The sequence below is a fragment of the Mixophyes fleayi genome, chromosome 7, assembly GCF_038048845.1.
Source record: "Mixophyes fleayi isolate aMixFle1 chromosome 7, aMixFle1.hap1, whole genome shotgun sequence".
Lineage (NCBI taxonomy): Eukaryota > Metazoa > Chordata > Amphibia > Anura > Limnodynastidae > Mixophyes > Mixophyes fleayi.
The window spans coordinates 48,178,998-48,205,593 of NC_134408.1; the positions used below are offsets into that span (position 1 = coordinate 48,178,998).

Genomic DNA, 26,596 nt, shown 5'->3' on the forward strand with positions numbered 1-26,596 from the left:
TGTAGCTGCAAGCACGCCTTTACTAAACATGGACTATATACATACAAACAATCCGCTCGCCTTTCCGCCCATGAAATTGTAGCCTGTCCTAAGTGTCCTTTGCACTCAAAGATTAATTGGATGTTCCTGCATTCACTGGTGTATATTCCATCAGGCCTTATGTGGCTATAATATATGGAGAACAAGTAGTGCTGTTTCTAAAGGTAGAGTTATGTGAACGATGACCCCATCTAATGCAAGTAATTTATTGGTTTAATAGTACAGCCCCATGCATTTATTCATTAATCTTGCACACAAAAAAACACTTTAGTAATTTTCTTTTTAGATCTAAAATTTAGTAATTTATCTTATTCTCTCTAAACTTAATTTCACTATGCTGTGGTCTACTCCACACCATGAATTGGCACGAACAACCTCCTCTTATTCTGTCCCAGGCAACCCCACCCCGACTCCACAGAGATATTGCTCGGACTACTAGCATTGTGGTGGTCAGGAGTTCGTTCAATGCATCCATGTTGCACTGCACCATTGTTGGAAACCTGAGGTATATTTGCTAAACTGCAGGTTTGAGAAAGTGGAGATGTTGCCTAAAGCAACCAGATTCTAGCTGTCATTTTGTAGAATGCAGTAAATAAATGACAGCTACAAATCTGATTGGTTGATATAGGCAACATCTCCACTTTTTCAAACCTCCAGTTTAGTAAATATACCCCCTGGACCTTATCTATCACCTGCAATGTGGTGACTGGACAACACAAAGGCATCCCTTGCAGATTTTACTTCCCTGAGGAAGTAACAAGGCATACGGCATAGTATACAAGCTTATATTATATTATATTATATAATTATCATCCCATTATTCTTTTTCTCTTCCTCTCTGAAACTAGCAACTTCTTCTATACAGCTTCAGTATTATTGACCCTTATACAGAATGCTAATTCAGCCACCTTAGGGATGTAACATACAATACACATGATACATAACCTTTAACTAAAAAGCAAATTCAGCATATATAGAGAATTGGCGTATTTCTTAAAGTACTATGAATAAATTCAATTCCGATCCGATGTAACACACGTTACCGCGGAAAATGCGCAGTACTGCCGGTAATACGGTACCGCAATAACGCGGATTTTCGTACGCAGCCCTATGGGCTGCGAACAAAAATCCACGTTATTGCGGTACCGCGGATTAGGTTCGCGGCCGTTCTGGCGCGATCCCGCGGATCGGGATCAGAATTGAATATGCCCCTAAGAATCATTGGAATTTCTGTCCATTCAACTTGGTCAACTCTGCTGAAAGTGGCAACACCTAGTACATCTGACTTTAAAGCCATGTGTTACAACTTATACACAGAATACATCTGATATTTAAATTAAGACATATTACAATTTTAATATACTGATGTATTAATCATTGATCATTTTTTATCAATCGTGGATACACTGAAGAACAAACCCTTGACCCACTGCCCAGGACTCACGCTGAAAATGTAGCATCAAAGCAGAAAAGTCAAGTCACTGGACTTGCGCATGTTCAAGTATTTTATTTAAAAATAAACAATATGGTGGCTGGAGAGGTTGTTCATCTTCATGATCCTTTCTGATGAGAATGTACCAAACTATCAGCGTTGTGGAGAGACAGCAGACACTTTATAATTTTGATACCTCACGTTGATCTCCCTTTCTCCCCAAAGTATGTTTTGCATATGGCCCTCCATCCCTTCAGCATCCCGATACAAAAGCAAACTAATAAGAAAAACATGATTCCCTGATTCAGAGTGGAACACGAGTGAGACATCACAGGGAGTGGGGTTTACTGGGGTATACTGGAACCAGCATCTCCTAGCAGCAGGACCAGCGGCAGTGACTTCAGGAGAACGTCTGGTGAGAGATCAGTGCCCCTAATTTCAACACTGCTGCTATTACAGTGTGATGACCCTATATTAAAGTCATCTTTTAAAAAAACACCCGTTTAGGTTCTCTTTAACGGATAGGTTTAGACGTTCAAAATAATCAGTACAAGAAATAAAGCCAATGGTAAAAAACCTTTATTGATAATGGCTCAAAAATAAATTCCCATTTAAATCACATATACAATGTTTGATTGATTTGAACATTTATAAAATATATTGAATAATTATACAATCAATACTTTGTAAACAAAGCAGAAATAACACAGTGGAGTGTTCCAGTAGCCTGTCGATTGCATTTTATCTTTCATTGCGGTGAGACCATCATGATTGTCACTTTGACACAATCTGGATCCACATTTGGTCTCCCATTAAAACGCCCATAAGACCGATGTCTCATACAGTTGGCAAATATAAAATCCGGATAGTGGTACATTAATCTGCTTTATCCCATCAAGAATGCATTCTCCTCTAGAAATTACATTTAGCTACCAAGGAATGACAGATTTAGTGCAAAGTTAATGGAAGACACATAAGTAATACCATTTGGTTGTTTCAAATATCAATCGATAAAAACTACATCTGAAGAAATAGTTCAGAAAAATTAGTTGAACGGAGACAGCATCAAATACTCCCTGAAGGTTTTATTTTAGGCAGAAGCATAAATAAGTTTTTGCATAGTGCATCAAATCACCACATTAAACCGTTTACTTACAAGTATCATGTAAAATATGTATCCCAATCCAGCTGCTGGCAGAGTGTGTGTGTGTTACACAGGATGATGCTTGGTAGAAGCTGGATGAACAAATAATAACACTACGCCTGTAGGTGCGATTGTCACAACAAATGGTTCTTCCGATTTAACAGTCCCCAAAAATTCTTCATCAAACACATCATAGAGTTTATAGCCGAAAGTGCATTCTGTGATATTCAGCAGGGCAAGGTTTGTAGTGAAGTGTTTTGGCAATCCATCTGTTCCTTTATTCAGCACTGCCACTGCATATTGCTCATTTACCAGCTCTCTCGTCCACACCTCTAGAGAGCCAGCCTGCATCAAGAACAAATGCTTATTAACAGCGGTCAATAGACACCACATTCTGAATGCTGTTACAATTTAAAACTAAAACAATAAAGATATCAAATGTATGTGCAATTTTATTTCAGAATTAGATACATTTCCCCACATTTGCTCAGACTGTGCACATGTTAATTTGCATAATAACTTAGATAAAAGGTATACACATAATATTCGTTTGAAGTGATGAGGATGTAATCCAGGTATATGCGTTTATTCAATGTGTATTATATTCAAATTCAGTGTGAAATTAGGTCTTATCTATGTCTTGAAGCTTTATTTTAAAGTCTATTTAGTAAAACATGAATGTGGCAAGTTGTGTTCAGTTATGTATTCTTTCCCATGCAGCTGCATATAAAAAAAATATATATCTTAAAAGGAAACCTCTTTCTATGAATTTATTCTAGTGTTATGTTGAGGATGTAGCAATATTTTTCTACAAGAGGATTTGCTGGTATACGGGAGGGTTCCCCGAAATTTGGGAGTCACCCAGACGTCCAGGTAAAGTAGGCAAGTACAATCTTTTCTTAATAACAAAACTTTAAGAAATAGTCCCAAAAAGCTGATCATATCATGATTCAAGATTAATATATCTTGTAAGAAATTTGTCTGCATGGCTAAAATATCTGGTTAAATATATTCAGTTACAAATAATCCTAATTATCAGGCTGCAATATACATGTTTACGTATATACATTGGTGAATTTAGTTTTCTAAAGCACTTTGAAAAATGCCATTTCAACTATATGTTTATGAAACATTCTACAACTTGCGGTAGTAACTCTAAACACCTGTAGTGAGTGACTGAAGTACACAGGAAGTTGCATTCTGTGTTCAATGTTTCAATTTTTATTACAGCCTGAATACAGTTGAAACTTACAGCTCTATATAATGTCTCAGTGAATAAGCTTTGAAACATTAAAGCACGCTGGGACTGCACAACAGCTAGATGCTGTAAAACAGCAATCTGAGAGATTGCATATACTTATATTTAGAGGTCTAAACGTTTAATTTGATAAATGAGAAACATTTTTTTTAAAATACAAATATAAGGGGGGGGGGGCGTGGCCTGGCGGAGCATGGAGTAGGCTGTGCTGACTGAAGCCCTCCAGCCTAAATATCCTGTAGCGATATCCTGCTGTGCTACTGGCTTCAATTTGGTGTCAGAACTGCCCCTGCCTGTCCTGGTCCAGCTGGTGTCTCTGTTGGAGGTTCGGGAGAGATCCAGTCAGCGTTGGTGTCCGGAGCGTGGCTGAGCCTAATAGCGCGTTGGCGGGGAAGGAGTTCCTGGGTCGGCGAAGGCGCTGCGAGTCACTACTTACCTGCCCTGTGTGAGCGAGCCGTGTGGAGGGAGGTCATCTGGCTGCTGGGGTAAAGTGAAGAGCAGAGTGTCGGTCCCCGGGTGTTCCCGCCGTGAAGAGAGGTGCGGCGCCAACTTGAAAGGCAGTGTCGGGGGAGAACAGAGCATATGCAGTCACTCTGTATTGGAGGCACAGCGGTCACATTCCTGTTCTACACTGGAGCCTGTTAAAAGCATTGGGATTTTTATCTGTGGCTCAGTAAGGAGATTATATACAGTGTCATCTGAAGCTGCCTGGGGGTTTTCCCTCTGTGAATTATCTGCATGCAGGTGGTGTCTTTATTGAGCATTCACTACAGTGGACTTGTATAATATATCATAACAGTGCATCTGTAGCAATATTATGTGCATCTGTTTGTAGCAGGTGCTATTATGGGCAAGCACTCTACAAGTAATACTGCTGGCAGTAGGCTGGAGAAATATGCTCGCTCTAATCCTGCTACAGCCACGGGGGGGAGCTCCTGCGTCTGAGTTGCAAGTACCCCAGTCTTCTAAAGATGCAGACTTGCCTGCTGATTCCACTCTGCAGGAGGTTCTGAAAGCCATCGCTGCCTCGGAAAAGAAGGTAATGGATAAAATTGGAGAGGTGCAGGCTGTCATTGTCATTAATGCAACAGGATTTTCAGAAAATTCGGGAACGGGTGTCGGAGACGGAGGCCCGCATCTCTATACTTGAAGACACTACAGTTCCTTTACCGCAGAAAGTTGCTGGTTTGGAGGCTCAGATGGTGTCGGTTAAACAGAAGATGTCAGATATGGAGGGCCGCCTCAGATGCAGTAATATTCGACTGGTGGGTCTCCCTGAAAAGGCAGAGGGGGATGCTCCGGAGACATTCTTGGAGAATTGGATGATCCAGCTGTTCGGCAGAGAAGAGTTCACGGCCCAGTTTGCGGTGGAGAGGGCACATCGGATCCCGACTCAGAGGCCGCCTCCTGGTGCACAGCCGCGCACATTCATTGCCAAGTTGTTACATTATAAGGATCGGGATACTATCCTTCGCTTGGCTCTGATTAAGGGCCCCTTGATGTGCCAAAACCAGAGAGTAGCTATATTTCCTGATTTATCGGTGGATGTACAGAAAAGCAGAGCTCAATTTATACAGGTGAAGCGTCGTCTTCGTGAAATGCAATTGCCGTATGCTATGCTTTTCCCGGCAAGATTGAGGGCGATTACGGATGGAACTACCCTTTTCTTTGGATCATCGTCTGAGGCGACTCACTGGTTGGATAGGAGAGCTCCTAGTGGTCTTCGTCCGGATTGAAGATGCTCCTGGTGATGTATTGGTCTCCTGAACTGAGATGATGCCATTAAAGACTGTGTGCCTTTGATAGCTATAATGTTTGAGATCTGCTCTGTTAATGTATATCACTTTGATTTCTGTTTATATATAACTGAAATACTTTGGTTAATATTGCAGTTATTTGGATGCTTTTGAAAATGTTAGTTATAAGGTGATATTATTTGAGACTGCTGGATCTTATAGTTGGTGCTAATGGATTGGTTTGGTATGGAGGGTTAGAGGAGTACTAGGGTGAACCTGTGGGCTGGGGAGCTTCCCTTGCTTAAAAGGTTGCGGTTTCCCTCTCATTTTTTTCGGTGCATACGGGTATTTCCATAAATACGTGGAGATAGTTGTGTACGTTGTTTAAGGGGATGCGGGGTAGTTATAAGGGGATCCAGGTATGTCCAAGTTGGGGGTGGATATACGGGGAGGGGGGGGTTGTTTGAATAGGGTAGGGAGGGGTAGGTTTTTTCAATGCAGTGACAGGTGTGGTACTTTATCTCTATGCAAATACTTTCAGATGTTGAGATTGATTATTTTGGTATATACTAATGTGGTTGACTGGTGGCTGGGTGTCTGCCTGGGCTGGAGGGGGTTGATTTCTATGTGAAAATGTCTCATGTGTATTCCCCGGTGTTATGGCGACTGGGAAGATGAATAGGGGGTCTTTTAAAATCCTGACTTGGAATGTTCGTGGGCTAAATGATAAAATTAAACGGTCTTTGGTCATATCCCAATTAAAAGAGTATGAGGCGGATGTTATATGTCTAACTGAAACCCATCTAGTGGGAGGTAAAGTGTTGGCCCTTAAGAAACCATGGGTTGGATGGGCATATCATGCTACTCACACGGGTCATTCTAGAGGGCTATCTCTCCTTATACGTAAAAAAGTAAACTTTATTTTGGAAATGGTGGAGTCTGACCCATTAGGTAGATATGTTTTTGTAAGGGGTATTTTTGATTCTAAGCGTATAAACTTACTGTCAGTTTATGTCCCCCCCCCCCCCCCCTCCCCCTCCCCTTATAGTGGTGAAGTTCTAAAAAAGTGCAGTGATTTTATATCTCTCTCTCCTGACACTCCTGTGATTTGCTGTGGGGATTTGAATAATGTGTTGGATTCTAATTGCTAATCAGAAATTTGCTGATCTGGTAGAGGAGATGGGTTTGGTGGACTTGTGGCGTCTGAGGCATCCGGTAGAGGTCTGTTTCTCCTGTTATTCCACTTCATATAATGCCTTCTCCCGAATTGATCTAGGACTTGTATCAAAGGAGTTACTGCCGGCTGTCTCGAATGCTGCATATTTACCGAGGGGGATTTCAGATCATTCTTCATTGGTATTAACAGTAAAGCTTAATGTTTCTCGAGGCCAAGCATTTTGGAGACTTAACCCCTTTTGGTTGACATTATTGCAGGATGGAAATACTTTAATGGGAAGAGAACTTTGCAACCAATGTGGATACGGCGGCCCCGCCTCTCGTTTGGGATTCATTCAAGGCTTTTTTAAGAGGTTCCTTAACTAGAAGTATTAACTGTTTCAAAAGAGTCTAGGTTGAGAGGTGATAGATTAGAAAAAGAGGTTGTGCGGTTGGAGGAGGTGTATCTCACTTCTCATGTGGCTTCTGATAGGATGGCTTGATTAGCGGTGCAGGGAGAATGGTCGGATTATTTGTTAGATAAATCAAGGCGTAAGTTGTTATTTGCGAAGCATACTCAATACTTTGAAGTGGATAAATGTGGCAGGTTTTGGCATATTTAGCTAGGTCAGAAAGGGTGGTGGCTGTAGTGGCGGGAATTACAGATACTTTGGGTGTTGTGCATACCTTGACTGAAGAGATCAGTGATGTTTTCTATGTATATTTTAAAGATGCGTCTAGAGCAGAGTACTCAGATTTTGATTTAGACACGTACCTAGCAGCTGTTTCCTTGCCTGAGCTAAGCGCAGATAGTAGAGAAAGTTTGGACCTGTCAATCACTGATGAGGAGATTGTAGCTGCGATATCCTCGTTTCCAAATGGCAGGGCTCCAGGCATAGATGGGATACCCATAGAGTTGTATAAGAAGCATTTGGGGTTTTTTGTGCCTCGCTTGCAAGACATGTTTACAAGTTTTAGAGATCAGGGGTGTGTATCTCCGTCTATGTCTGAAGCCCTTATAGTCCTTATCCCTAAAACGGGAAAGGATCCCTTGTTTCCAGAATCATACAGACCTATATCGTTACTGGAAACGGATATTAAGATTTTGTAAAAAAAATTGGCGTCACGTTTGAACCGGGTGATTAGTGAGATTGTGCATTCTGACCAAACTGGTTTTATGCCGGGAAAATCTACGGCTATAAATCTGCGTAGGCTTTATTGTCATCTGCAGCTGCCCCACCCTGTGGAGGAGGAGGCGGTGGTGGTGTCGTTAGATGCTGCTAGGGCCTTTGACTCTGTGGAGTGGAGGTACTTGTGGGCGGTGCTGTTGAAATTTGGGTTTGGACCCGTTTTTGTTCAGTGGGTTCGATTGCTGTACTCTTGCCCTACAGCTAGAGTCTGTGTAAATGGCTTCGTGACTCGTCAGTTTGTCATGGGCAGAGGTACCAGACAGGGGTGCCCTCTGTCCCCCACTCTGTTTGCCCTGGCCATTGAGCCGTTGGCATGTATGGTTAGAATGCAGTCAGATATTACTGGATTGAGGATGGGCTGCAGGACGGACAAGATTGCCCTTTACGCAGATGATATGCTGTTCTTTTTGTTTTATCCTAATAAATCGTTACCAATCTTACTCCGCGTGGTCTCGGTAGGTACTCGGGGCTTTTGATCAACTGGGATAAATCTAGTGTAACTCCGATTAAGGGTATTTGCCCTACGGGCCAAGTCTTGCAGACTCCTCTTCAATGGACCCCGGTATTTAAATAACTTGGTATCTGGATTTCTAGTGATATGGGTCAATATATCCAGCGTAATGTCCAGCCTCAGATTGACTATCTTAAGAGCCGGATCGGGGTATGGAAACAGCTGCCATTAACAGTCACAGGTAGAATTAATCTGGTCAAAATGATAATTCAACCAAAGTTTCTGTATGTTTTGCAGCAGTCACCGATATATATCCCTCATAGTATATTTCGTTATATTGAGCGTCTCATGGCTTCTTTGGTGTGGGCAGGCAAGAGAGCAAGAGTTAAGCTTACCACTTTATATCGTTCTCGAGGGTCGGGGGGGCTTGGCCTTGCCGAATCTGCGGCTTTATTATTTTGCCTCTCAGCTGACACATATTGAGGTATGGTGCCGGGTGCGGATGGGTGTAGATTTGCATGATTTTCTAGTCTCTGAGACAGGTTCTAAACATACACGGGTGCAGTTTCTTTTGGCTGGTAGAAAGGTTGGAGGGGGACCAACCTTTATTGATACAGGCCATGAAGGTCTGGCGATTGTCATCCCAGATTGGGGGTGGATTGGACTTGGACCCATGCACTCCACTTTGGGATAAATTTGGACTTTGGAGAGTTGATTAGGATGGAGGGAGCTGGAGTTTGGCGAATCTACAATATAATACATATTGGACAACTGTATGAGAATGGGATATTATATTCATTTGAGCAACTTCAGGGATTACATGAGCTACCTAGGGGTTACTTTTATAGGTATTTGCAGTTGAGACATGCTCTTGCCTCGCAGTTTCAGGAAGCTGCCCCGAGCTTCAATGCAGATTCTTTGAGGGTGCAACTGTCAAGGTTGGGCCAGAGGCGGCAAATTTCATTTTTGTATTCATTATTGGTGGAAGGATCTGGTGTGGGGGGCTTGCCGGAGCTGCGATGCAAGTGGGAGGGTGATCTTGACCGAATTAGTGACAAGACATGGGATATGGTGTTGTGTAGCCCGAAAGAGGTCACTGCATCAGTCAAATTTCGCCAAGGCCCAGTTTTTTCTGTTGCATGGAGCGTATCTTACTCCTCTTCGGCTCTCTATGTTTAATAGGGGCCAGGTGGTTCTATGTCCTAAGTGTGGGAGTGAGAAAGGGAATTTTTGGCATATGCTCTGGGAGTGTCCATTGGTCTCATGCTTTTGGGGAGAGGTGGAGGATTGTATCAAACGATTGGAGGTGGGAGTATTTGCCTTGACCCCAAAACTTTGTATATTTGGTTTAGGCCTGAACAAGAACACCCGTAGACTTATTAGACTGCTCATCAATACGTTACTTATGTTGGCAAAAGTGGTCATAGCTAGGAAATGGATGGCACCTGAAGACCCAACTTTGAGTAGCTGGATTGACCTTGTTAACGATACAGTCGGCCATGAGAGGTTCATGTACACCAGTAGGAACCTAGTGGATAAATATGAAAGAATATGGTACAGGTGGAGGATATTCCCATATGTCACAGAAGGATTGAGGGAGGTGGAGCTCTCCTAATGTAATGCTCGGGGCAGACATCCAGCTGCCTACTCTGTTAATAAGGTCAACGAATATATTTTGTATTATTACTACTGTGTTATTAGTTCATTGTAACTCGAAATTTTGGATGATGTGCATAGCCTGGTTTGAAAATCTGAATATCAATGCATTTTGATCCTACTGTGTATGAATATTTGACATTGCCTGTATCACTGTGTGGGATATAGTTGTTTTAGCCCATTGTTTTGGGTTTTTTTGCTGTTAAAAGTGTTAAAAAAAAAAAAAAAAAAATTTAAAAAAAATCCAATAAAAGTTTTACCTGATTTTAAAAAAAATAAAAAAAAAAATACAAATGTAAAGATGTATAATATATTTGTCCCGCCCTCACTGTCTGTAATTTATTGTTTATTTTCTTAGTCCTGCATGATTAAGCGTAACAGTGTTATTTTTGAGTTTTTGTAAGTATGTATATGTTTATTTTGTATATAAAAAGTTTCTATATTTTATCAAATGTACGCTATGTCTAAGAAAGGACATTTAAAAACTATAAGAACAACTTTAAAATAGTTAAATTATTATTGCATCCAAAAAGCAGGATATGATACAGACACCAACTATAGTTTAGAAGAAGCTGTTTGTTCACATAATGAGCTTAGGCCCAAGTGACTGAATTGTTATGAGAGCATGCAAGGTAGCCGAGGTTCACAATGACGGTAGATATGACTTTGGGTTAGTACAAGACTAAGCAGCCATGTGGCAAGAAAAGAAAAATGTTTAAACTTCAGCAAGCACACCTATAACGAACAGAACTTATGTAGAATAACTTTTACACGCTATACATCCTCCAAAACAAATTATTGTAGTTTGCAAAGAACATACCATCACCATGGGTAATAGAGCTGATCAATTTGCTAAGATTACAGTCGCAAAGGAACATGAAACTATAATATTGCACATGATAAATGAAAATACACATGGATCTGGCTTCCTTGTTAATGCTACATAACAATACTCTGGCTGAGGAGCGAGAGGTGTGGGCTAAATCTGGATATACTGTCAATAAGGACAGCACTTGGGTACACACAGCACGGAAACCTGTAGCCACCGGGTAGGTGCTTTATAATGGTATAAGGGGTGTTACATGGCAACAAAGAAATAATTGTGCTCTTTTTGACTATTATGAATATGTTCTGGTCATTGGTGACTTGTTTATCAGTTGTCCATGTGCACAGGTGGATGCCACCAGAATGGTAAAGAAGCAATTAAAACAATTATTAAGTAGAGTTGATATTAGCTCAGAATGAAAAACACATTTTACGAGACAGGGATATGTTTTGTATAATGTTGGCTATTAAATGCTTCTTACATTTCAGAATTACTGTGTTGGAATATTGTGTCTTATGTAGCTGCATATAAAAAAGTATTGCTTTCTCTGAAGCAGTTATTTTTACAACAGAAGGTTCCTCTAATCTTGAGCACAGTTATATTATCATACATTAAAATCTACTAGTCTAATAAATACATGTAACCATGTTATTTGATGCGTGTACCTTTGCAACCCTCTTCCCTTGCTTTCCCAGAGAGTCCTGGTTAATGTATATTAGAAGGCGATTTTGCAAGAGATTTTTGGCATCTTGCGAGATTGTCCTCAGGTCATTGGACATGATTAATGGTGCTGCCAGGATTGCCCAAATGGCCAGCTGAGATTTAGATTGTTCATAACTCAGTCCAAAGTCCCCGGTTATCAGCTAGAAGATGAATAATAAATATCAATAAACATGGGTTAATCATACTTAAACTGATCATGTGGTGGTGATAAGATGTTCACTGGAATGTAACATCAGAGCACAGTCAAAACTTACATAAATGATTACATAAAGAAAAGTGACATAATTGATTTTATATCATACCTTAGGGAAATGCAGTTTAAATGTAAATAAATACATTAGCCATAGGTTTTACATGTTCAACTTTTGATTTGTCTTTGACATATTGTGACCTATTTCATTTGCAAACTGTAGTTTAACCTGTTCTTTAATAAGTCTACCTGTCATTACTTACTTGGCACCTCACAGGTCATCCTCGCTCCTCCAACTTCCAATGACAGCCCAGAGTTCATCAATGCATATGCTGGGAACCATTAAAAGTGGTTACCTGCTGTTAGCTGCTAACATGCTTGGTGTTCTTTACAGAACACTGTGCATTAGGAATCTAACTTTACCATTATGTGACAACATCACAGGATCCCAAATAAGAGTAAAAACCTCAAGGTCTAATAAGACCCAGATCAGATTTCCAAAGTTTCTCAACTGCAAGAATTCATGTGCCGACATACTCGAACATGAGTTTAGTTAGGCTACTAACATCCAAGCTCTTACAATTCAAAAAAAAGCAGTAAAGCAAACTTTGGCTCCCGTAATAAAAGGGAAAACATTGTAATTAAGACAGTCTATTACAAAGAAAATAAATAGAAAAAAAGGGTAAAACACTAACATTACTAACAGGTGTAAATTTGCAACAAGCCATTGATCTTCATCTGCACAAGGAAGATCAAATAAAAATGTAATTAACCCCAAAAATGGAGCAATACAATTTTTATGTTAGCACCCATGCACTATTGACCACTTTCTTCTAAGCACCGCTACATTCTCTGCCCTGGCCTTTTGGCCGGGTGAGAAAATTTTTACAATCAGCCTAGCCATTAGGCTGGGGCCGTACCCACTCAGCACTATTTATTTTTCTCCACGTTTGTCACTTTCCTTTTATGTTTTCACGTTTCTTGGATTTTTTTAGGGGTGCGGGTAGGCCCTTATGGGCTCCGTTCCTTGGAAGATACTCATTGAGCAATGGACCCCTTAGGAATGTACCATAAGGGACACATGGAAGTTGCTTGAGGCTTCTGACCAGTGTCACACCGAACAAGCTTTCTGTACTGTGGACTGATATAGGACATTTTTTCAAATTCCGTGATGTACTGTAGTATATGCGCGCTGCAGGCATTTTGTTACAACGTTTTGTATCGGTATATCACTAGGTGTGTACCTCTTCTTTTTTTTTTTCTTGTTGTCAATGTTACTGGAAAACACCCTAAATTATACACGCCACATCCACACCCTAAAGCAATAAAGCCTAAATGAGTAGTTATGCGCCCTTCCTAATCATGTTCATAAACACAGCTCTGCATAAAAACCGATATAGACAACCCACTAGTTTAGTTACTCTCTTGTATCAAACACACTGCACAAATGCAAAAATTGTTGTTCTGGTCACGAAGGCCGAAACAACCCTGGACAGAAAAGAGTTAAACTTGTAAAATTTTTGTATTATAAAAGGATTAATGCTGTTACTCTAATCATCAAGAGCTATTTTATTATAATTGTTTTGTACATTCAATAGGACTGATATAATAAAAACGGCCAAAGTGTGATATAATCGCCTTGGGCATCAGCCCAATCTGCCCTGCCCCTGCATAACTTAAGCTGCCTATGACATCATTAAGCCTTATTGTCACTCATTTCTAAACCCTGAGAAATATGGACAATATATTAATAAAGCACATCAAATGTCCCTGTGTATCTCAAACACATATTTCACATGCTTTTTTATTGTTGCATTTGATCTCATATTAAAGAATAATGTTACTAGAGAAAGCAAATAATGTTCTACCCACCATGTCAGGGTCATTCCACCTGCCTGGGCCAGCAGCAGGCTGCAGTGCATCCTGATTCACAGCAAACCACTCTATGATACTGAGCACACTGGCCCAGGAATCCTCAATGTCATCAAAGTTTCTCCACATATTGCAGATGCTGCCCAGCAAGGTGTAGTTCACCTGTTAAGAAGGAACCATAAGATTTTTTTTTTTCCAAAACTGATCACACAAAAATCACAAATTTGGGCAGCACAGTGGCTTAGTGGTTGGCACTTCTGCCTCACAACACTGAGGTCATGAGTTCAATTCCCGACCATAGCCTCATCTGTGTGGAGCTTGCATCTTTTTCCTGTGTTTGCGTGGGTTCCTCCCACACTCCAAAAACTTACTAGTAAGTTAATTGGCTTATATCAAAATTGACCCTAGTCTCTCACTGTCTGTGTTTGTGTGTTAGGGAATTGAGACTGGAAGCTCCAACGGGACAGGGACTGATGCGAGTTCTCTGTACAGTGTTGCGGAAATAGTGGCGCTATATAAATAGCTGATGATTTATCATCAATAGCCATGCTAGAGTAACAGGACACACATGTAACAGCTGGGTAAATGAGGGACACCAAACACTGAAAGCAAGGCGTTCCACACAAGGGTGGCTGGTGCGTTAAGCATTAATCATTCCAAAATGGAATTAACTATAAACGTGTTGCCTATAATTATGGCTAGCATGCAAGAGGAGACCTCGGTACCTTTGAGGGAGGGGAGACTCTTGTGGGTTGTTTATCAGGAGCTTCAGTGAACCAAAACAGCTCAACGTGCTAAAAGCGTATACAGGGAATACTGGCCACACATGGTAACCCAACGCCACATTGAGTGTATATTGGCGTTTCTGCCACTACATGTAACTTACCAAGACATAGCTAGTAAAATAGGATGCAATTCGATGTAAAAGCTCACCTTAGGAGGAAGACCACCTTCATACGCAGGCCAGCTGCAGGAATACAATATTGGCCTCCCAGTTGCATTCAAAGCTGCGCTCATTTTAGGATATCCTGGATCAAAGCAATACAAATACGCTAATAAACAGCTTTGAAGGATTGAATCATCCCAAGGGATTCATTAACGTACTCTATTCTCATACAAGTGTGCCTTGGCAGAGAAACATATTTGCTATTTAGATAAGTTATTCCACTTAAACAATATTACGGAAGCTCTCTCTCACTTTACAATTATGGGAGGGCCAGTAGCCAAACTGAATTCCAGAACCTTAGTTGTTCCAGCTGTTGAAGAGGTCTAAAACCGTACAGTAAAAATGAATCTGCAAGAGTCACCCTGAGCAGGAAGCAAACTAATTAGAGTCATGTGGGAAAATTAATAATATCCTGCATTCTCTCATCTATTAACCAAGCACAAATGAGGTGTTAAAGTGACAACCTTTATCGACTAACTGTATGGATAAAAATTCACAATGGACAAAAATGATAAATCTGGAACCAGACCTAAAGCTTTATCTGAAGAGTTTGAGTAGCAGCCATCAAATTTTAACATGTCAACTTCCCATGATGCAAATGTCTCAGCATCAATCTTTATAGTGTCCAGAGTGGTCCCGGGATAGCCGCCACACGTGTAGGTACCCATGTCACCATATATTCCCAACTTCAGACCTCTGGCATGAAGCTGCAAGGAAAAATAAAAGGATGGTTTCCAGCTAATACATTACTATACTTCTCAGCATATTTATAATGAATGCCACTCTTCAAAATAGTGTCACGTTCCACATTACTGGACAGGGCGTCATATTGAATATGGGTCTGAGAAATTCTAAAGAACGTTTACACCGATGTTCAATGGAATAGTTGTACAGTTACAAAATCTTGTTAAAATACAATGTAATTAATTAGGCGGAAGGTTTGCTTTAAAGCAGGAATAGTGCAGGGTGGATAGATTCATGGGGCATCGAGAGGCAGGGTCTAATGGAAAAAGTGTATAAGCAATAACTCTTACACCTAATTACTTTATTATCAGTATTAGTCATTAATATGTGCCTGTGCCAAATCAATGAGTTGACAACGGAATGCATTCTTAAATGGTTATTTATAGCTCATTAAACCGCACACTGCTTAATTGCCACTCAGAGACAAGCTGACATGTGCAAGATTTCCCTGGATGTGTCTGTTCCCTTACTGGTAAGAACACTACCAAAATAAAGCCCCATCGATCATGAATGAAAATATTAAAATTCACTCTAACAAATAAGAAAAAGGTTCTGTTGTGTCTGCTCAGGAAGGTACAGTGTACTCAGGACCCAAGGAAGAGACTCATTACCTTCGTGAGGCAGAGGATCTAGGTGAGGCGACAGCTGTGGTGAGAGGCCGTGGATGCAGTGCTCAGATAGTGAGAGTGAGATTGTCAGTAAGTTTGGTGAGCACTGACATAGACAGTTCAGAGACTGGAGAGGCGTTTAATTAGTTAAAGTGTGAGAGGGAAGTGTGGAAGATTATACATCCCAGCAGCCTGATCATTTGTGAGCAAATACATATGTATTTTAATCAGCCACAAAGTCATTGTAAGCCACTTAGGGTGGTGCTGGACAGGAACCGAGAACTGCCAGACACAGCGAGTGCGTGAAAAGTTATATACACTGTAGAAGTTACTTGTACCTTCTGCTGCTTGATATTTTTGCGAGAAAATATCTTTATGTAAAGTGAACAAGTCAGTTTTGAAAAGCTGCATGTTCTAGATGTATATAGTATGTTGACATGATTTAAAATATATGTATTTATTTTTATTTTATTTAGTATAGTTTTCTGCTCTGTTGAAGAAACCAGTAAACAAGAACCTCAAGCAGGAGATAGGAGTGGCCAAATATTACTGGCGAGTCATCCATCTCATTAACATAAAATAAAATGGCCCAATGAACAATGTCACAGGCTCTGGCATGCAGCCTAAGAGGTTAATGTTGCAATACTTGCATTGTTCAGAAAAAATATACGACTGTACTTAAAAAAAACAAAACTGCAAGAAGCAACAGGCAGTGTATAAAGCAATGATTCTTATACCTCATATCTTTATTATCACTAATATCCATTAATATGTATCTGTGCTAAACAACCTTACAATCAATGTTTTGACAATATAATGAATGTCTTAAATGGTTATTTAGCTCATTTCACCCCTCACTGCTTAATTGCCACTCAGGGAACACACTGACTGGTGGTAGATTTGCCTGGATACAGCTGTTCACTCGCTGAGTATTCCGCACATAGGAGCTGAAAGCTGAGGAGAGAGGAGTCTGGTACAATCAAATCAAACTCGGCTTCTGTGGACTGACATCACGGTGCTGACATAGCATATGCAATAATAAGGTGCTGAGGTCTCATTATTGGTGGTGGGAACTTGTGCAGAAGAGTACAGTGTGTCCACTGCTGGACAACCCCAGATTTACTCCAGGCAGCTATTTCCCGCTCAGAGCATGTAAAAATGGCTCTGAGCGGTAGTTTGGCAGCGCAAGGTTTTGGCAAACCGACTCAAAACTGTTGTGGAGCAACAGCTGGAGAGTCACAGGTTGCCTACCTTTGGTGTACACTAATGTATTATGTAATGAACAGGTTAGTGTAATGTATGGTAAAATGCACAAAATTGTTTTCTATAGAACAACATCTACTGTACTATAAATACATTATGACAGATATTGGAACTCATCTCGGAGTTCTGCAATTGTGTAAAGCTCTTAGTCTGTTGTGCATTTGCTCTATATGGTCATGGAATTTAGGGTAATTTCTAATATCCACCACATTCTATACTAGGGCATGCTTAATTCTCGATGCAATAACAAATTCTGGAATACAACACACATTTCATTAGACATGACCTTGCTGTGTTACACTTATATTGTTTATGTTTATACTGCACCTGTTACAGCAATAGTATCATACTCACATAGTCAGCAAGAGCTTTAATACCACTTGGAAACCTATCTGGGTCAGGCTGGAGTCGTCCATTAGAATCTCTATGTTTGAGAGACCAGCAATCATCAATGCTGATATAAACATAACCTAGTTCCCGCCATCCACTGTCAGCCATTTTGTCTGCTATACTTTTGATCAAATGTTCACTGGAAAATATGAGCAATTAAAAATCAATGGCTAAAAATAAAATTTAGGATATAGCAGTCTTGAAAATATTTATGATTGAGCATTGTCTTATAAATATGTCAGTAATTAAGTGTCGTTAAATAGAGTACTTTCCAGCCATGACTTCACTAACTGTCCTAAAAATAAGTCTGCAAACCTCAATGATGTCTTCAATTCCAAATAAATTGGCTGTATTCACCGGAATATTGGTTAAGCCACAAAATGGCTGCCAAGCAGGCAATGAGTGCACTTTGAGATGTCACTAGCTCCCAAAATGTCAGTCTAACCATTACGCTGAATATAAAAATAACCATTTTATGAATTATTACGAAGATATTTTAAAGGCAAGTTGATACTGAATAATGACAACTGCTGTAGTTTCTGACAAAATAAAAACTACAGCATAAAGATAATACATTTTCACACAAGAAATAAAAACAGTGATTTGTTAAATGATTATAGGTGTGGCGTTTTCTGTCCTGGATCCAATATTTCTATTTCATTCTAACTTTCCGATTCTCTTTGAACAAATGCACAACAAGGACAATACAAACTCTGTTTGAAGCACAATGACACAAAGAATTAAAAAAAGACCATTTTTGCTGAAAGCAAATGTGACTTGTTTTCTTTCATTGTACTGAAGGATTCCATTCCTTTTGCATCTGTTGACTCCTACTGGTTGTCCTTCATTATTCTGGTTCTCACCAGTATATTTATTTATGTCCCATATAAATAATTACAATAATTACAATATAGGAAAAATAACAGGTTAGTGTTTCAGTCATTAAAACGCCTTTACCTGATCATTTAGATGGCGCCTTCCTGTCACTGGGCTCAAGAACCTACTGAACAGCCACTAATGAAATATGTGCAATGCTGTTACAACTAGTAACATGCTCTGAGATTAGTATTCAATATGTACAGTTGAAAGTGGAAGTAGAATGGTTTGGATGAGAATCATGAGACCTGTCTACAAATTCCATCATTTGCAGATCTAGAGATTCTATGTGCAGGATGTAAACACTGGCTAAGAAGGGAATCACTATTCGTAAACCATTGGTCAAATCTACTTTACAACCTGCTACATTTAATATATTACATTTATGTGAATCCACTATTTCTGAATCATGATCAGATTTCTTATTTTAATACATTCTTACTTGTGCTGGTGTTATCAGTAACTTTTTCTAAGTAAAATAAGTTACTTCAGCTACATATTTTTGGGTCATACATTTTAGGACACTAGTGTATTCTATATATTGGCATTTTCTAAACAACCAAACTTCTTGTAAAATATATGTACTCCCCTATTATTTTTACCCAACAGTTTTGAAGTTTATATTCAGTCTGTTCATTTATTTATACTGCAATCTATATTCACGTTATCTGATAATATGGTCAGATCATGGCGCAATTCAGGTTACCTCCTGCTCTCATCTTTCTACAGGTAACTGGCTGCTTGTGTGATATGGGCAGCACACAAAGCATTTGTGCCAGACTCACTCATTAAAGTCATTGCGTATAGGATATATGTGAAATTGCAACAGAATTTCCATAAGGAATCAGCCCCAACTAGAAAGGAAACGTAAGAACTCTCCTGAACCTAAATATTCTGAACAAATCTAAGTGCGCTTTACCTAAGCAAGTGCCTACAGGATCCAACTGATAAGGCTCTATTATGAACAGTATTATTAGTTGAATGCAGAATAACCTGATACCTAGCTTGGGAGGTCACTAAAGCCTATGACTGATGGTCCTTTTCTACACACCAGCAAGTCACTGTTGTTATCCTTAACTAACAAATCTATGTTTAAAAGAGTTAAAGGTATATTTTACAAATTTACACATGGCTTAAAATATTACCTTTGTTACATACATGGATAAGTCTTTGATAGATTGATTATTGCTTTGCCTGACCATTGATTATTTTTAATGTTTGAAAATCCCTATTGCTAAATTGCCAAAGCGAACACAAACCTTAAAACAAACAAAAAAATAAAAGTTTTTTTCAGCACAGTTTTTATAAAATAATAACCCCCCCCCCGCCCAGCCCAGCCAGCACCTGTCTGAAGTTATGAGTCAGTCTAATGATATATACATGATTTACATTCAGACTTACCCAATACAATCTTCGGGGTCAGTTTTGCAGTCAATGTTACACCTGTAGCGTTCCCACGTCATCCAGCCCATTGGCGGAGTCCTAACCAAACCATTGTCTAAAGATGAGCAGAGCGCAGACAGGGCAAGGAGTATGCCCAGAGATACAAGATGCATTTTGTCAGCCGAACACAGTGTTCTGATGAGAGAAACAAAATATAGACAGGCATTAGATGTATATTTGATCATACATGATTATATAGTATGTAAATGTATGCAAAAAGCAAGTTATAACATTGTAAGATATTGGAATGCATAACTTGCATCATCAAGCAAAAGACACAAACACACATTTGGTTGTACGATATTCATTTTACATAAGGTATATATTGCACATGTCTCTATATGCAATAAAGAAAGAAAGAAATGGTAGCCGAACTTGCAGGACTGAGGTTTAACTATGGCCATTTTTTAAATAAAAATCTTGGGACAACCCTTTTAGCACAGTGGTTTCCAACCAGGGAGTCAGGACACATTTGTGCCACAACATTAAGGGGAGATTCAATTATGTTCTGAGGAACATCGCGACCGCAGGATTTTTTACAAGAAATCTCCGCTAATTTTTCCTCGATCCCCATAGAGGTGTGAGGAAAAGTGAGTGGAGAATTTACCGTAGTAACGGTAAAGATGAGCAGCTGCGAGTTTCTGAGGAACATCGTGGCCAACTGTATCTTCCCCTAGGTTGGATATCAGGAGGACAATGGAGAAAAGTGTATGGATTAGGGTCCCCAACAGCACAGAGAAGTAATGTGATTAGTCTATCAAACTGATGAAGGAAGTATGTTCACCTCTGTATATAATGAACTTTGCATTTTCATGTGGTCAATGGTCAACATTCCATTTCTACATCTTCGTGGAGGACATTTGGTCCTATCTTACTCCTGGACAAAAATAGCATACTATGTACACTGAAAATCCCCATGTGTACGCAGCCTAATAGCGTTAGTGATCGTACACACTGATGCTTTAAGGTTGTTAATCTATTGACACTAATAACAACAGCAGCTGCATAGAAAACCTGATTTACAGGTTTGTAAACAGGAACTAGTGAGGTGATTTCACCATTCAATTACCAAAATGAACTAAGTCTTACTAATGCTACAAAAGTCACATGACGGAAAGTCACATGTTTAAGTCTACACCCTCTCTCTCATGTGTTGGCAGGTTATGTTAATACTGTGCCAGAGTCAGGCTAGGAAAAGTGCAGCAAATGGAAACTTGAGAACTTTAAATTGTCTAACTTGTTTTTTTTTTTTTAAGGTAATGTCAGTTTACAGAAGTACTGCAGACCATGTCGTTCAAGGACTTTGAGGCTCACTTAGAGGTGGATGCATATGCACCCACAATGTATACTTACACTGGCCCTCTAACAGGCAAAAGACATACTCATCCATACGAGTCCCGATTACATGAACACGCCCTTACTGTACTTGGTCTACACTTACCCGCTCCTTCCCTCACCTGTACCGCCTCTCCAATCGTAAGGCAAAAAGACACGTAAAAATCTCACACCAGAGCAGAAGAACAATAACAAACCAGAAACAATAGATGGCCCATTTGGGGTCAGAACCTGCAGAGTTTCTGGAAAACCGGTGCACCAGGGCTCAGTCTAGGGGCACCTTAGTAAAACCTTTTACCTACGTGATAGTTCAGCTTTAATGTACTAAGGTTAATAAATCCTTCCATACAGAAGAACACGATGGTTAGCCAAAAAGACATAGAAACTGAAGAATATTAACTCAAAAACAGTTTACTTACAAGAAATGTTATGACATCTACGACATATATAGGACAATCAGGCAACAGTAAGTTAAAGTGCCACCTATAGCCCTCCTGGCCAGAATAATTCTCCTCAGGTCTTCTGTCTTGTGATTCTGACTTTACTGAGCAAGCACAGTCTATGTCGCAGAATAGTCGGTAACTTTGATCATCATCATCACGATTTATCTATATAGTGCCACTAATGCCGCAAATTTATGGTGATGTCTAATGCTGCAGCTCTAATGTCATGATGTGAACTTATACTTATCCACAAGTATATGTACTAGCCCTTGTGGGTCTATTTCACTTCTGGGCCTCTTCTGGTGGCCCACCTACCACCACTGATATAGAACAGCTGCTTAACCTTTATTCAGAAAAGGCCATTTCTCCAATGAAGTAAGGTCACAGCTTCCTCACAAGGGGAATTCAATTCTTAGCGTTGTGCTACGAAGTGCCTCCGAACAGTCCGTGAAGATAATTAGCGGCATTGCCGCAGAAAATCTCCAGTATTTTTTCCTCAAACCCATTAGCAGTGCGATGATAAATGAGCATAGATGCCTTTATTGTATTAACCTGTACGGAGCGCAGCTGGACATTGCAGTGATGTCTCAGAACATCAGTGAAATGGCAGAGACCAGATTCTCACCTCACCTTCAGCCCCACTAACTTGTATCTGCCAACAACCCCAGAGTTTTGACTTGTGGCTGCTTAGCAGTGATTAATTGCAGATGGAACCAAGGGTGACAGGAGAATAGGGACAGGAAGTGGAGTGGAAGAATTCTGCCCCTGCTTCACTCACAGTGTCCAGTCACTGTAATAGTGAGCAACTGGGGGGAGATGCGAGTGCAGAAGAGGGTGGAAAAGCCAAGGACCTATTGTTCTAGACATACAAACAACCAAAAGAGGAAGCTACAAATATATGCATTTCTGGAAACTCCCAAAGGTTGTACAAGTTTGATATAGGCTATATTCCAGAACCTTCTGCAGGAAATTGAGCAGATAACACATTTTGATATGACAGAGGCCCCTATTAACCACAGCATTTTATACACAATGTATTTCAATCCTCATCACAAAGATAAGGATTTAAATATTGTACATATATTAAAAAAAATTCAAAAGAAACAGCAGTCACAAAAAACTGCTGTACCTGCGAAGACCTATTTCCTATGCCCTCTATGGTCATTATCGCAAAGTGACCACCTTTCAATAGTGACCAGACGGGAGAGCAGTAAGACGCGGTGAGAGATCTTTAGCGCAATGCCAATGCTCTCCCGCATAGCAGCAGAGCTGAAAAATTACACATACGGTAATGTACGCCAGCTCAGTGCAATTTTCTTTTCGGAAATTATTCAATTAAGGTATATATCAGTCCTCATAGACCTATGGCAGGGGTGGGCAAACCAGTCCTCAAGAGCCATAAACAGTTCATGTTTTTTGGATTTCTTTAATCATGCACAGCCGAGTTAATTTATTTGGCTGGGTCAGTAATTATCCCAGCTGTTTCTACAGACAGAAATCCAAAAAACATGAACTGTTTATGGCCCTTGAGGACTGGTTTGCCCACCCCTGACCTATGGGGACTGCTCTGGATTTAAAAAAAAACAAAACAAAAAAAAACAAAAAACAAAGCAGCTGCGATGGACGTTTTTGGGGGAATTTAATGACAAAAAAGCAATAATAAATAGGCCCCATAAAAAGAAAATAATTATGAAGATCCCAATGACATGTACAATATAATCATCTAAGTAGACAAGGTAACAGGGATATAAGTCATATTCTGGAACAAAAACCTGTTAACAAAAGGAAGGGACATGCTGCACTGTATGAAATTAAATATTTATGTACCTAAAATTAATTTCTAAATTAATGCTACCGCACAAAGCAGTGATTTTTTTTTGCTTAGCAAGCAATGTTACATAAGTACAACACTTTACTACTCAATGGACACACGACTGATTCTTACAAATGCAACACACATTTTACTACATAATGCAGAGAATATAAAATGAACACACAAAGCGTTTAGCAGCTATGATCATGAGACTAACCTGAGTATAATAACCTGCTGCTCCTGCAAGTCCTAATGATACAACATAGTTTGAACTCCTGCAGGAAACAGGAACTAAAGGGGAGATCATGAGACTGCTGTGAGCACCTCCTAGCCTCATATGCACTGCTGTTGTTTGGGAAGTTTCCTTACACTCTGAGTCATTACTGCCACCTGCTGTACATTTTACACAATTACGCTACATGCCGTGAGATCTGTCATTGGGGTAATGTTGATTTGAAACCTTAAAATCTTTGTTTTGGCAATACTGAAAACCAGCACAAACTTGCTGTAAAAGTAATGGGGTGAGGAGCTGTCAATGTTTTAAGGTGTGGAAATATTTTAAAATACATTGCAGCATACCTTACAATAAGACCCATTTTCCATGGTACTCATAGGTAGCTCTTTTTCTTTTATTTCAATAATCACCAACTTTAGTACAATTACTCTAATTCTGTATATTGAATATAATTCATACTATATAGTTTTAGTTTCTGGGTGTTAAAATGTGGAAGTATCTAAAATCCCAAAAATTAGGTAGAGCAAGCTTAGTAACCTCGTCATGATATTGATTGTTGTTCCCTATGGTCCACGTATTCTGATGAGCTTAAAATCTCCTTCTGGATTTGAAGAAGTGTCTGCATGGGCCGAAGGATGGTGGTAGGGATCTGGTGACCATGGGTGGCTGACAAATTTTGGTCTGGGGTTCAAGCACACAGCAGCGGTTCATCATAAGTAACCCCAAATCCTCATTAAAAAAAACCTCATCAATTAATAATAATTAAATCTGTCTTAATAGTTCTTAACCCCTCATAAATCAATCCCTCATCCTGTCATTAACCTCAAATCATTAAATCTCTCATCATCTTAATAAACTTTTTATCAACATTAACATCCTCATAATTAATTGTAACACCCCCTTCTGTATTATGCATTGTGAGGGTGTATATATATTGAACAATGCAGATGCTTCTCACCTCGGTACTTGATTTTCAGTGCCTCCACCCGAATCGCTGCTTTCTCTTCTGGGGGGTGTTCAAAAGATACACCAGGGGGAGATTCGGGAAACCCCCTGCCCAGTATTAACACTCTGTGACAAACTGTGTGCTGCAAAAGCCATCCAGGCACATTTATTGAAATGGAAACCCTAAATGCAGCTTTGTAATTTTATAGAAAAATATACTTTGGTATAATTGAAATAATAGTGCAAACAATACAATACAGTAATAAGACAGTGTGGATGAAAGTGGAGCACCACTTCTTACTATGAACACCAAGTGAACACAATAACTCGCAATAAATCAATAACATTAACAGCATACAATATGAACATTAACTGTCACAGCCTTATACAAAAATATATCAGATACCTTACTGGCTCCTGATACTGGGAATATATTGCGGGGTGAATGTATATATATTTTCCTTATAGCTCTACAATGTACTGCCAAACACACACATCAACAGTATTCAAACATGCCACACAAATGGAGCAGTGCACTGCAAGTTGGGGCCCTTTTGTATGGATGCAGCATGACATGGAAGCATCATGTGTTCAGATTGCAGCTTTTAGATGTCTTTAAATCACTTGCAGTGAGTTACAGCAGTCACAGTATGAAAACCCTCCTGTAGCAACAACTGTAAAATCATTTCTTATTTGTCTTCTGGGACTTGTAGTTCCACAAATGCCGATTAGACACTTGGTGCACATTTACCTGCCCACCCATCTATCCCTAACTCTTCAGCCCTTGTGGCCAGATATAGTCCAAACCCCACTTGAATAATAACAGATTGGTAAAAATAACCAGTTACTTATCTGCACCAGTGTGAGTCACAGGTCTGAACTTTGATTCCAAAATGGCTGACTTGTAAAATGTCCTTCTTCAGAGGTGCATGCAAACCTCCCCCTACAGCTTCAGACTGAGACTTCCAGCAGGTTCTGTTCAGGACTGCACTGAGCTCTGATATCTCTGCAGACTGTCTGCTCTCTCTGCTCAGACCACCAATTCAGTGCCCCTTTGCCTGGGGGTCACCTATCTGGACTGGTCACACAGCTCAGTCTCTCCCAGGATGCTCCTCTCTCTCCGCCCCCCGGTTTCTCAGTCTTCTTAGGCTCAGCCCCCTCTCCACAATAGCATTGTGGGAAATGTAGTTTTTCTTCCTGGACTGATAAATAGCTATAGCCATCTCTTTTTTTACTGATGCAATTGTGATTATTAGCCCCTGGGTGCTCAAGTCCAACTGCAGCATCCCCAGGGGTTACATAACTGTTTAGATTGCAGTGGTTGTCCCTTTCTCCTTCATCCCCATTTTTCCTTTCTGTATCCCCTCCAGGATTGCCAACTCTGAAATGAAAAACAAGCAACCCGCTAAGTGAAAAACAAGTCCAAAAAATCCTAAAAAGAGCCCAAAAAAGCAAAAAATGTATTATTTTTTTATTTACGATACAACTATCAAGATAATATTAATAGTAATGGGATCTGCAGCAGTTTCTGCAGTAACTAAAGATGAAGACTCAGGAGTTATAGCTGCACTTTAGGGGGTTTGTTTTCCCTGTACACTACAATATATCCCTAGCTTTACACTATAATTACACACATCATGTTCTGTCTGGTCGCGTATATACTCTCCATATTTACTGCATACAACACAGACAGGTTCCCCCAAGAGGAGCCAAGGCTGAAGTTTACCTACCAACACCTGAGGTCACGCCCACGTAAGAGACCAGCAGCGTCCTTACACTGACTAAAGCGCTATTATACACAAGGCAATAAAGTTGTGAAGCCCAAAAACCTGCAACCCGCGACCACCAGAAAAACCCCGCAACTCTGAAAAAAACAAGCCCAA

The 26,596-nt window shown here is 40.0% G+C and overlaps 1 protein-coding gene across 2 annotated transcripts; it reads right to left on the reverse strand.

Annotated features, from left to right (window-relative positions):
• Window positions 1–2,028: 2,028 nt before the first annotated feature.
• Window positions 2,029–24,951, reverse strand: NAGA (alpha-N-acetylgalactosaminidase). Of its 2 annotated transcripts, none has more exons than XM_075179794.1 (8): window positions 24,727–24,951; window positions 19,901–20,077; window positions 17,588–17,762; window positions 15,148–15,325; window positions 14,606–14,700; window positions 13,673–13,834; window positions 11,553–11,750; window positions 2,029–2,960 (listed from the first exon to the last, which is right to left on the reverse strand). In XM_075179794.1, the coding sequence occupies exons 2-8, from the start codon at window positions 20,053–20,055 to the stop codon at window positions 2,682–2,684; spliced, it is 1,242 nt and encodes a 413-aa protein (XP_075035895.1). In that variant the 5' UTR covers window positions 20,056–20,077; window positions 24,727–24,951; the 3' UTR covers window positions 2,029–2,681. The 2 variants fall into 2 exon arrangements, with proteins under 2 accessions (XP_075035895.1, XP_075035894.1); XM_075179793.1 differs by lacking the exon at window positions 24,727–24,951 and adding an exon at window positions 23,751–23,893.
• Window positions 24,952–26,596: the final 1,645 nt, after the last annotated feature.

Excerpts from the sequence above, each read along its gene's own strand:
- NAGA (XM_075179794.1), bottom strand. The coding sequence starts at position 20,055 with ATGCATCTTGTATCTCTGGGCATACTCCTTGCCCTGTCTGCGCTCTGC. Across the intron at positions 17,763-19,900 it reads GACCCCGAAGATTGTATTGG|TGAACATTTGATCAAAAGTA; the intron begins GTAAGTCTGAAT and ends CATATTTTCCAG. Across the intron at positions 13,835-14,605 it reads AAGGTGGTCTTCCTCCTAAG|GTGAACTACACCTTGCTGGG; the intron begins GTGAGCTTTTAC and ends CCTTCTTAACAG.